Genomic DNA, 12,500 nt, shown 5'->3' with positions numbered 1-12,500 from the left:
AAAGCCTATAGACTACTGGGAAATAAGAAAAGCCTAACCCCTCAGTGGTACTCTTTCACTAGGATAATGTGATTGAGTTGTTGACAATAGCGGCCTATACTTCCTACAGTACTGCTTGCCTAGCAGCCTGGTCTCATAGACTGGACTTAACATAGTAAACGTAAATCTGGGAAACTCAAATTAGTTATGTTTTGGTTATATAAGTCAGCTGAGCAATGGGGCTGGATAAATGTAACGACTCTCAAGGAAGCAATGGAGTAAAAACAAGCTTCTATTTTGGGATCTGATGGGTTCTGACAGTTGATCTAAGCTCATGAGGCATTTATAAATTACAATACAAAACACCCCAGACCATTATTTGTCCTCCACCAAACTTTACAGTTGGCACTATGCATTCAGACATGTACCGTTTTCCTGGCCCCAAACTTTAAGGTGATGCATTCGTGTAGGTAGCGTACTCCTGGCATCCGCCAAACCCAGATTCATCCACTGACAGATTCATCCACTGACAGATTTATCCACTGACAGATTCATCCACTGACACATTCATCCACTGGCACATTCATCCACTGACAGATTCATCCACTGACAGATTCATCCACGGCCAGAATCATCCACTGGCACATTCATCCACTGACAGATTCATCCACTGGCACATTCATCCACTGACAGATTCATCCACTGGCACATTCATCCACTGGCACATTCATCCACTGACAGATATCAACTGACAGATTCATCCACTGCCAGAATCATCCACTGGCACATTCATCCACTGACAGATTCATCCACTGGCACATTCATCCACTGGCAGAATCATCCACTGACAGATTCATCCACTGGCACATTCATCCACTGGCACATTCATCCACTGACAGATTCATCCACTGACAGATTCATCCACTGACAGAATCATCCACTGACAGATTCATCCACTGACAGATTCATCCACTGGCAGATTCATCCACTGACAGATTCATCCACTGGCACATTCATCGACTGACAGATTCATCCACTGACAGATTCATCCACTGCCAGATTCATCCACTGACAGATTCATCCACTGACAGATTCATCCACTGACAGATTCATCCACTGACAGATTCATCCACTGACAGATTCATCCACTGCCAGATGGTGAAGCGTGATTCATCACTCCAGAGAACACGTTTCCACTGCTAACCATTGCTCATTGTGATCTCAGGCTTATGTGCGGCTGCTCGGCCATGGAAACCCATTTTATGGAGCTATTGTGCTGACATTGCACGTTGCTTCCACTCGGTAGTGAGTGTTGCGACCGAGGACAGTTGATGTGTACACACTTCAATACTCAGCGGTCGTGTTCTGTGAGCTTGTGTGGCCTACCACTTTGCGGCTTACAGTTGACCGGGGGGCAGTTCTAGCAGGGCAGACATTTGATGAACTGACTTGTTAGAAAGGTGGCATCCTATGACGGTGCCACGTTGAAAGTCACTGAGCTCTTCAGTAAGGCCATTCTACTGCCAATGTTTGTCTATGGAGATTGCATGGCTGCGTGCTGATTTAATACACCTGTCAGCAATGGGTGTGGCTGAAATAGCCGAATCCACTCATTTGAAGGGGTATCCACATAATTGTGTAAATATAGTGTATATATAGTGTATATATAGTGTATATATAGTGTATATTCTTCCAGAATAAATGGGTATATATCATTAATTTAGAATACATTTAACAAAAAAATGCATGTTATGACTGTGTTCTTGTTTGCTAATAGCTACTTACAGTGGCACCAGCCCAAGTGGCAGCACCAGTGCAACTTGAAGCACTTTCCGTGGCTGTGCGTGGCGCATATTAACAGCCCATCGCACGGCAAGAAGTCCGGTCTCCCCGCGCAGCTGCGGGCCAGTGCCTGCGCCTCGTCCAACTTATCACTCTTCGGACACTTCTGGGCTCCAAAATCTGCCATGACCGCATCGCCGATCACACCGATACAGAGGCGAACATCCGTCCGGTCAGATATCACATAACGGGGCGGAAATATCTAATGTGATTCTGTCCGGACAGGGAATACAATCTGAAAGTCTACTGTAAAACAAACGTCCGAAAATATGATGTAGCGCGTTATTTTGGGATAGGCAAAAGCAAAAACGAAACGCCCTATAAAAGTTGATATAGAAAGGAAATTCAGTGTTCAATCAATGCGGAGGTGGGTAAATTATCCGGCTGTCCTTTGGAGTCTGTCGTTCTTCGAAGAAGCGAGTCGCACTTTCGATGTTCCAGAGATCAATCAATCCAGCCACACTGGGAGGAAAAAGGTCATTGTCCCTGTTCTTTCTGCGTGCTGCAGACGCCGATCCATCCAGCGCACCCTTTCCCCTCCCTCCCTCTCACCCCCTCCCTCCCTCTCACCCCCTCCCTCCCTCTCACCCCCTCCCTCTCACCCCCTCCCTCCCTCTCACCCCCCCTCCCTCCCTCTCACCCCCTCCCTCCCTCCCTCGTACCCACCCGCTCCTATCCTCCTCAACTTTAACACAGAGACTCCAATAAATATGAATTCACATTTCTGCTATATGGCCGAATTTGATGCATATGTAATTCCTGGGCTTGTTTTTGGGAGCTTGAGAACTAATTTGGTTGTCAAGTCCTAAAATATAGAATATACATATGAACTGCAACAGCAGAATGCCACTAGATGGCCATGTTACTGTGCTTTGAGTGGTAGACTAGGCTATAATCAGCCAATAGTTTGGGATGGATCAACATTGACATGACGGTTACCAGGAGAACAATGCATCATCCTTTTTCACTTTCAGTCAAGGGTTTGTATTATTATTATTATTAGTATTATTTAAATCTAGGGGAGGATCATGTCATTTGTAATTGATGAAATGTCTATATTTCTCAGTGTTTTAGAATGAGTTTATTTAGGCTACATATGGATGTGGGCCTGATGCCGCCCCTCATCTCTGATGCTCCGCTGTGGAATATCAAGTGTGCCTATAGGCTATTTAGTGTGGTCTCAATCACACGATCCATAGCCTATAGTGGTGTGGCATGGCTTGTGGGGTACGCAAGGTGTCCGAGGCTGTGCGGCAGACAGCTCGGTGCATTCAACATGTCAATATCTCTCACACCTGGAAACCCCACCTCTTTAAGGAATACCTAGGATAGGATAAAATAATCCTTCTCACCCCCCCCTTAAAATATGTAGATGCACTAGCTTGTAAAGTGGCTGTTCCATACATTTGTAAGTCGCTCTGGATAAGAGCGTCTGCTAAATGACTTAAATGTAAATGTAAATGTAATATCTCTCACAAATACAAGTAGTGATGAAGTCAGTCTGTCCTCCACTTTGAGCCAGGAAAGATTGATATGCATATTATTATTGTAAACTCCCTGTGTTTCTTTAAGGGCCAGACGTGCTGCCCTGTTCTGGGCCAGTTACAATTTTCCCAAGTCCCTCTTTGTGGCACCTGACCACACGACTGAACAGTAGACCAGGTGCAACAAAACTAGGGCCTGTAGGACCTGCCTTGTTGATAGTGTTGTTAAGAAGGTAGAAACTAGGACCTGCCTTGTTGACAGTGCTGTTGAGAAGGTAGAAACTAGGGCCTGTAGGACCTGCCTTGTTGACAGTGCTGTTGAGAAGGTAGAAGCTAGGGCCTGTAGGACCTGCCTTGTTGATAGTGTTGTTAAGAAGGTAGAAACTAGGGCCTGTAGGACCTGCCTTGTTGATAGTGTTGTTAAGAAGGTAAAAACTAGGACCTACCTTGTTGATAGTGTTGTTAAGAAGGTAAAAACTAGGACCTACCTTGTTGATAGTGTTGTTAAGAAGGTAAAAACTAGGACCTACCTTGTTGATAGTGTTGTTAAGAAGGTAGAAACTAGGACCTGTAGGACCTACCTTGTTGATAGTGTTGTTAAGAAGGTAGAAACTAGGCCCTGTAGGACCTGCCTTGTTGATAGTGTTGTTAAGAAGGTAGAAACTAGGGCCTGTAGGACCTGCCTTGCTGATAGTGCTGTTAAGAAGGTAGAAACTAGGGCCTGTAGGACCGGCCTTGTTGATAGTGCTGTTAAGAAGGTAAAAACTAGGGCCTGTAGGACCTGCCTTGCTGATAGTGCTGTTAAGAAGGTAGAAACTAGGACCTGTAGGACCTGCCTTGTTGATAGTGCTGTTAAGAAGGTAGAAACTAGGGCCTGTAGGACCTGCCTTGTTGATAGTGTTGTTAAGAATGTAGAAACTAGGGCCTGTAGGACCTGCCTTGTTGATAGTGCTGTTAAGAAGCAGCGATTACAGACTTGAGTCTTCTTGGGTATGATGTTACAAACTTGGCACACCTGTATTTGGGGAGATTTTCCCATTCTTCTCTGCAGATCCTCTCCAGCTCTGTCAGGTTGGATGGGGAGTGTTGCTGCACAGCTATTTTCAGGTCTCTACAGAGATGTTCAATCGGGTTCAAGTCCGGGCTCTGGCTGGGCCACTCATGGACATTCAGAGACTTGTCCCAACCCACTCCTGCGTTGTCTTGGGGCTCTGGCTGGTCCAGTCAAGGATGGCGCACAATTGACCCAGCGTCGTCCGGGTTAGGGCTTGGTAGGCAGCCAATGTAAATAAGAATTTGTTCTTAACTGACTTGGCTAGTTAAATAAAAAAGTATTCAGAGACTTGTCCCGAAAACTTTCCTGCGTTGTCTTGGCTGTGTGCTTAGGGTCGTTGTCCTGTTGGAAGGTGAACCTTTATCCCACTCTGAGGTCCTGGGAGCACTGGAGCAGGTTTTCATCAAGGAGCTGTCAGAGTGACCATCAGGTTCTTGGTCACCTCCCTGACTAAAGCCCTTCTTCCCCGATTGCTCAGTTTGACCGGGCTGCCAGCTCTAGGAAGAGCCTTGGTGGTTCCAAACTTGTTCCATTTAGAAACAATGGAGGCCACTGTGTTCTTAGGGACCTTCAATGCTGCAGAACCTTTTTCCTACCCTTCCCCAGATCTGTGTCTCGACTCAATCCTACCTTGTATCTCTGGACTATTCCTTCTACCTCATGGCTTGGTTTTTGCTCTGACATGCACTGGGGGACCTTTATATAGACAGGTGTGCGCCTTTCCAAATCATATCCAGTCGATTGAATACATTTCGAGTCTCATAGCAAAGGCTCTGAATACTGTTTTTTTATTAATACATTTGCAAAGATTTCTAAAAACCTGTTTTTGCCTTTGTCAGATTTTTTATTTAATTAATATTAGAATAAGGCTGTGACGTTACAAAATTTGTGAAAAGTCGAGGGGTCTGAATACTTTCTGAATGTACTTGGTGGTTCCAAACTTGTTCCATTTAGAAACAATGGAGGCCACTGTGTTCTTAGGGACCTTCAATGCTGCAGAACCTTTTTCCTACCCTTCCCCAGATCTGTGTCTCGACTCAATCCTACCTTGTAATTTGTGAAAAGTCGAGGGGTCTGAATGCTTTCTGAATGTACTTGGTGGTTCCAAACTTGTTCCATTTAGAAACAATGGAGGCCACTGTGTTCTTAGGGACCTTCAATGCTGCAGAACCTTTTTCCTACCCTTCCCCAGATCTGTGTCTCGACTCAATCCTACCTTGTAATTTGTGAAAAGTCGAGGGGTCTGAATACTTTCTGAATGTACTTGGTGGTTCCAAACTTGTTCCATTTAGAAACAATGGAGGCCACTGTGTTCTTAGGGACCTTCAATGCTGCAGAACCTTTTTCCTACCCTTCCCCAGATCTGTGTCTCGACTCAATCCTACCTTGTAATTTGTGAAAAGTCGAGGGGTCTGAATACTTTCTGAATGTACTGTATGTCTACATTTGGAAAGGCATATGTTTTGTATTTATTCATAAATGTTAGTTCCCTAAACATCTGGTTTCCACGGAAACAATCTACCTAAAAAACAGCTAATAGCAACAAACCATAAATAGAAGTGATGGGATTCATTCAAACCAGCCATAGCAATGTCTTTATTTACAATATTCATCCCACACACTTCTAATTCTGTAAAGTGAAAGCATACCTGTTGGGGGGTGGGGTCGCCCTGGTAGTAGTTGTAGGTTTTTACACAGTGCCTAAGACCAGTCTGTGAGTTCATTTGACCTTTGGAAAAAGAGCAAACACAGGTTTTGATTGAATTGAGCCAGCGATCAGGCTGGTTCTCCACGGCTAAGAGACATGGGCCTGGTTGCAGATTCAGTCTGCATCAGGACCTCTCTCCACCCCGGTAAAGGCAGAATAATGGTTAATTAATTTTGACAGGAGGGTGAATGAAATGCCAACAGCCAAAGGCTAAACTGATGTGGAAAACACTATTAAGTTATGAGTATGACTTGTCAAAATACCCAATTCTCTGTTCAGCTAAATCTAGTCCAATATTAAGCCAACTTACCCCAATTAAACACAATACGAAACCAACCCTCCATAAACGTGTCAGTGGGGATTATTTTGAAAGCACGAGAAAATGTATTATAGAAAATGTATTTATTACAGTAGATCACATTTCCCAAGATACTTGGCACACATGCTGATGTTGGGGAAGGCACTGATACCCTAGAAATCACACTAGAAATCCTGAGAAATCACCCTAGAAATCACCCTAGAAATCACCCTAGAAATCACCCTAGAAATCACCCTAGAAATCACCCTAGAAATCACCCTAGAAATCACCCTAGAAATCACCCTAGAAATCACCCTAGAAATCACCCTAGAAATCCAGAGAAATCACCCTAGAAATCACACTAGAAATCACCCTAGAAATCACCCTAGAAATCACCCTAGAAATCACCCTAGAAATCACCCTAGAAATCACCCTAGAAATCACCCTAGAAATCCAGAGAAATCACCCTAGAAATCACCCTAGAAATCCAGAGAAATCACACTAGAAATCACCCTAGAAATCACCCTAGAAATCACCCTAGAAATCACACTAGAAATCACCCTAGAAATCCAGAGAAATCACCCTAGAAATCACACTAGAAATCACCCTAGAAATCACCCTAGAAATCACCCTAGAAATCACCCTAGAAATCACCCTAGAAATCACCCTAGAAATCACCCTAGAAATCACCCTAGAAATCACCCTAGAAATCCAGAGAAATCACACTAGAAATCACCCTAGAAATCCAGAGAAATCACCCTAGAAATCACCCTAGAAATCACCCTAGAAATCACCCTAGAAATCACCCTAGAAATCCAGAGAAATCACACTAGAAATCACCCTAGAAATCCAGAGAAATCACCCTAGAAATCACCCTAGAAATCCAGAGAAATCACCCTAGAAATCACCCTAGAAATCACCCTAGAAATCACCCTAGAAATCACCCTAGAAATCCCTGGGCGTGTCTCTAATGTGAGACTTTATTATTCAATCACAGGGTTGCATTGACAGGTGAGACTGGGGCATCTCAGAGCTGACTGTGGACTCTTTCTTTGTTGATGAACTCTCTCCACTTCTGGACCGGAGGACTTCCCACTGCGACCAGCCTCCGCAGCAGCGTACTGGGCTTCAGATGAGGCACGTCAGGGTGGTTGTGGTGGTGGTGCTGCAGCCTCTCCAGGATCCTGCCCAATCCCACCTGGCCTGCATGGAACATGGGTCCCCCGTGGTGCCGGGGCCAGCCGTACCCAAACACATAGATCGCGTCGATGTCTTCCGGTCCGGCGGCCATGGCATCCTGCAGGATGTTGAAGCCTTCATTGATCAGAGCGTAGAGACAGCGTTCTAGGATCTCCTCCGGGGCGATGCTCCGGGCCACCAGGCCGTGCTCCGCCCTGTATCAATCGATTAATTGATTAATTGACTGATTGACGGACAATCTATCCATCCACCCAACCACCCATCCATCCATACCAACCACCCACCCATCCATCCATACCAACCACCCATCCATCCATACCAACCAACCACCCATCCATACCAACCACCCATCCATCCATACCAACCAACCACCCATCCATCCATACCAACCCGGCAGGTAGCCTAGCAATTAAGATCGTTCGGCCAGTACCCGAAAGGTCGCCGATTCGAATCCCTGAGCTGACTAGGTGAAAAAAATATGTTGATGTGCCCTTGAGCAAGGCACTTAACCCTAATAGCTCCTGTAAGTCTCTCAGGAGAACAGCGTCTGTTAAATGACTAACATGTAAATATATAGCCATCCATCAATTCGTCAGTCATATTTATTTTATAAAGCCTTTTTAACATCAGCAGTTACACAGATTTAAAATCATTACAGCTTTACCTGTAAGCCTTCAGGAAGATGTGCACCCAGGGGTCGGACCGCGCCACCCTGCCTCCAGGCCCGTCATACTGGTACCATCCCCTCCCCGTCTTCTGGCCCAGCCGGCCTGCCTCACACACCTGGTCAGGTAGCGGGCTGTAACGTCGGCCATGGCGTGTCCTGGTTGACTCCACCCCTGGCCCTGTAAGCCCCGCCTCCTTCCTGATCCTCCAGCCCACATCCAGCCCTGATAGGTCAGACATCCGGAACACGCCCATGGGGAATCCAAACTCCTCCAGCGTCTCGTCCACCTGCTGGGGCGTGGCCCCTTCCTCCAACAGGAAGTTGGCCTGTTCCAGGTACGGCTTCAACATCCGGTTACCCACAAACCCCGGACAGTTGCCCACGGCGACGCTGACTTTCCCCATCCTCTTGCCCAGCTGCATTGCCGTGGCGACCGCCTCCGGAGATGACCGCGGACCATACACCACCTCCAGCAGCTTCATGACGTGGGCCGGAGCAAAGAAGTGCATCCCCACCACCAGGCCAGGGCTCTGGGTGACGGCAGCTAGCTGGTCGATGTCCAAGCCAGAAGTGTTGGAGCAGAGCAGGGTCCCAGGTCTACACACAGAGGTCAGATGCCTAAACACCTGCAGCTTCAGGGACATGTCCTCAAACACCGCCTCGATCACCAACTCCACCTGAATGATTGATTGAGTTCAATTTAACTTATACAGACAGTACATGCATCTAGGATAACACAATATCCTATTTTGGTACCTTAAAATACATGATATAATTACAATACACAATAATTACAACACACAATAATTACAACACACGATAATACAACACACGATAATTACAACACACGATAATACAACACACGATAATTACAACACACGATAATTACAACACACGATAATACAACACACGATAATACAACACACGATAATACAATACAGGATAATACAATACACGATAATACAATACAGGATAATACAATACACGATAATTACAATACACAATAATTACAACACACGATAATTACAACACACGATAATACAACACACGATAATCACAACACACGATAATCACAATACAGGATAATACAATACACGATAATACAATACAGGATAATACAATACACGATAATACAACACACGATAATCACAATACACGATAATACAATACAGGATAATACAATACACGATAATACAATACAGGATAATACAATACACGATAATACAACACACGATAATACAATACACGATAATACAATACAGGATAATACAATACAGGATAATACAACACACGATAATACAACACACGATAATACAACACACGATAATCACAATACATTATAAAATGCAGAAACAAAACTAGTTGTACCTCACTAACGTCCTGCAAGTAAGAGCTGAAGGAGATAACCCCTGGGGGTGTGGCCAAGCCTCGCCGCCGCGCCTCTCTCTGCAGCATCGCCGGAACCGCCTGACTGGCCTCTGCCAGCTGCTTCTCTTGGGTCTCCACGGCAACCACAGAGATGCCCGTCAGAGCCAGTGCCACAACGATGCCACGCCCCATGGTACCCAGACCTGGAGACAAACAACACCAAGGACACGGGGATTTACAGAGCCTTCAAAGTATTCACGCCCCTTGAGGTTTTCCACATTTTGTCTGAATTTAAAATGGATTTAAATTGAGATTTGTCATCACTGTCCTACACACAACACCCCATAATGTCAAGATGGAATTATGTTTTTAGAAATGTTTACAAATAAATCAAACAAATTAAGCCGAAATGTCTTGAGTCAATAAGTTAGTATTCAACCCCTTTGTTTTGGCAAGTTCAGGAGCACATAATGAGTGTCATGGACTGTGTGTGTAATAACAGTGTTTAACATGATTTCTGAATGACTACCTCATCTCTGTACCCCACACATACAATTATCTTTAAGGTCCCTCAGTCCAGCAGGGAATTTCAAACACATATTCAACCACAAAGACCAGGGATGTTTTCCAATGACTCACTAAGAAGGGCACCTATTGGTAGATGGGTAAAAAAAAATGAAAGGCAGACCTTGAATATCCCTTTGAGCATGGTGCAGCTTTAATTACATTTCGGATGGTGTATATCTACACCCAGTCACTACAAAGACACAGGCGTCCTTCCTAACTCAGTTGAAGGAGAGGAATGAAACCGCTCAGGGATTTCACCATGAGGCCAATGGTGACTTTAAAACAGTTACAGAGTTTAATGGCTGTGATAAGAGAAAACTGAGGATGGATCAACAACATGGTAGTTACTCCACAATACTAACCTAATGACAGAGTGAAAAGAAGGAAGCCTGTACAGAATAAAACATATTCCAAAACATGCCTCCTGTTTGCAACAAGGAATTAACGTAAAACTGCATCAAAATTGTGGCAAAGCAATTAACTTTTTCTCCTGAATACAAAGTGGTATGTTTGGGGCAAATCCAACACAACACATTACTGAGTACCACTCTCCAACACAACACATTACTGAGTACCACTCTCCAATACAACACATTACTGAGTACCACTCTCCAATACAACACATTACTGAGTACCACTCTCCAATACAACACATTACTGATACAACACATTACTGAGTCCAATCCAACACATTACTGAGTACCACTCTCCTACAACACATTACTGAGTACCACTCTCCAATACAACACATTACTGAGTACCACTCTCCAATACAACACATTACTGAGTACCACTCTCCAACACAACACATTACTGAGTACCACTCTCCAATACAACACATTACTGAGTACCACTCTCCAATACAACACATTACTGAGTACCATTCTCCAACACAACACATTACTGACTTGTTTTAGGATGTGTCACATGTCACTACTTTACAGGAGAGGCATTTCAACGTAAAACATGTGTTTTTATATCAAAATGCTATTTTTGGCAGAAATGCGTTCTGGAACATGTGAACCCTCATGTGGCTTAATAACAGACTTGACTGCCATCTGTAAATAAGAATACAAGTTTTCAATTACGAGAATAGCTGGTTTAGCCACAGAAAAAGTCAGGAACCTTTCCGCTAGCCATGATTGGCTGAGATAATGGATGGGCTGAACATGCAGAGAGATGAGTTTGGATTGGTCTGCCATGTAGCACACTTCTGTCTATAACATGAGCTGCTCAGTATGTAGTAGGTAATCATTTATAAACCGGATATTTTGAAAGATATCTCGAAGAACTGCACAAGTGTTGCTAATGTTTTCAACTTTCTGGAGGACTGAGTTGGAAATCAGTGGAATGCCCGGTGGAAGCAGAGTATGACAGCTAAGTAGGTGGAGAAAAATTGTGGCGATTGATTGCAAAATAATGAGGAGGGAGTCGAACAGAGAACACACAGAAGAAGGCTGTTGTATAAAACACCTGTATCCTGATTACATCTTCAAACTAAGGACAGAGAGGGAGAAGCATTCATCCATAACAAACCTTTAGTCTTGAAACCCTGGATTTAAGAGTAGACTTCAGTGAAATAGAGGTTACCCCTCTCACCAATAACAGCAGCTTTGCTGATGGTCCTGGCAGCGCTGTTGTCCCAGCTCGCCCCACTAGGCAGACTCCACTTCCCCACCACCCTCTGGGAGAAGAAGGCATACTGCAGAGCTCGGGCCTGGCCGCTGTTGAACAGGGTGGTCAGCAGGTCCCTCTCCTTCTCCATACCCTGGGTGTAAGGTAGGGAGGCAGCCGCCATCAGAGCCTGAACACAGGCCACCGGAGCCAGGGCACCTCGGGAGCGCTGCCGGACCTTGACCATGGCTTTGTCCAAGAGGGAGTCAACGTCTGGGGGGCAGGGCAGGGTGCTCAGACGACGGGAGTCCAGGGGCTGGCCTGAAACACACATAGAGGAGATGGACTGAAAACACACAGAGGAGATGGACTGAAAACACACAGATGAGATGGACTGAAAACACACAGAGGAGATGGACTGAAAACACACAGAGGAGATGGACTGAAAACACACAGAGGAGATGGACTGAAAACACACAGAGGAGATGGACTGAAAACACACAGAGGAGATGGACTGAAAACACAGACAGAGGAGATGGACTGAAAACACACAGAGGAGATGGACTGAAAACACAGACAGAGGAGATGGACTGAAAACACACAGAGGAGATGGACTGAAAACACACACAGAGAGGATATCCATATATAGCATTCACCCTAAACTCTACTGATTCCCACTCAGTAGCACTGAGGAGCATTCACCCTAAACTCTACTGATT

General features: G+C 44.9%; 2 protein-coding genes across 4 annotated transcripts in view; both read right to left on the bottom strand.

The window, feature by feature from the left end:
- zgc:162707 (UPF0524 protein C3orf70 homolog B) overlaps positions 1-2,352 on the bottom strand; it is a 15,008-nt gene extending 12,656 nt beyond the window's left edge. The window contains exon 1 of the mRNA XM_046342552.1: positions 1,765-2,352. Within this exon, the coding sequence (XP_046198508.1) occupies positions 1,765-1,948 (184 nt within the window). The 5' untranslated portion in view covers positions 1,949-2,352. The remainder of the gene's footprint in view (positions 1-1,764) is intronic.
- A 4,771-nt stretch (positions 2,353-7,123) lies between these two features.
- ehhadh (enoyl-CoA, hydratase/3-hydroxyacyl CoA dehydrogenase) overlaps positions 7,124-12,500 on the bottom strand; it is a 21,536-nt gene continuing 16,159 nt past the window's right edge. Inside the window, exons 6-10 of one of the 3 annotated variants that reach the window (XR_006838826.1) lie at positions 11,767-12,102; positions 9,601-9,803; positions 8,230-8,909; positions 7,310-7,759; positions 7,124-7,193 (exon numbers count right to left, since the gene is read on the bottom strand). Coding sequence is in view for 1 of the 3 variants with exons in the window: in XM_046349880.1 (XP_046205836.1) it covers positions 7,393-7,759; positions 8,230-8,909; positions 9,601-9,803; positions 11,767-12,102 (1,586 nt within the window). In the remaining 2 variants the exon portion in view is untranslated. Of the gene's footprint in view, positions 7,760-8,229; positions 8,910-9,600; positions 9,804-11,766; positions 12,103-12,500 lie in introns of all 3 variants that reach the window. The other 2 variants (XR_006838820.1, XM_046349880.1) reach the window with 2 other exon arrangements.

This window comes from Oncorhynchus gorbuscha, linkage group LG01 (assembly GCF_021184085.1).
Source record: "Oncorhynchus gorbuscha isolate QuinsamMale2020 ecotype Even-year linkage group LG01, OgorEven_v1.0, whole genome shotgun sequence".
Taxonomy (NCBI): Eukaryota; Metazoa; Chordata; class Actinopteri; order Salmoniformes; family Salmonidae; genus Oncorhynchus; species Oncorhynchus gorbuscha.
This window is presented reverse-complemented; position numbering and strand designations above follow the sequence as displayed.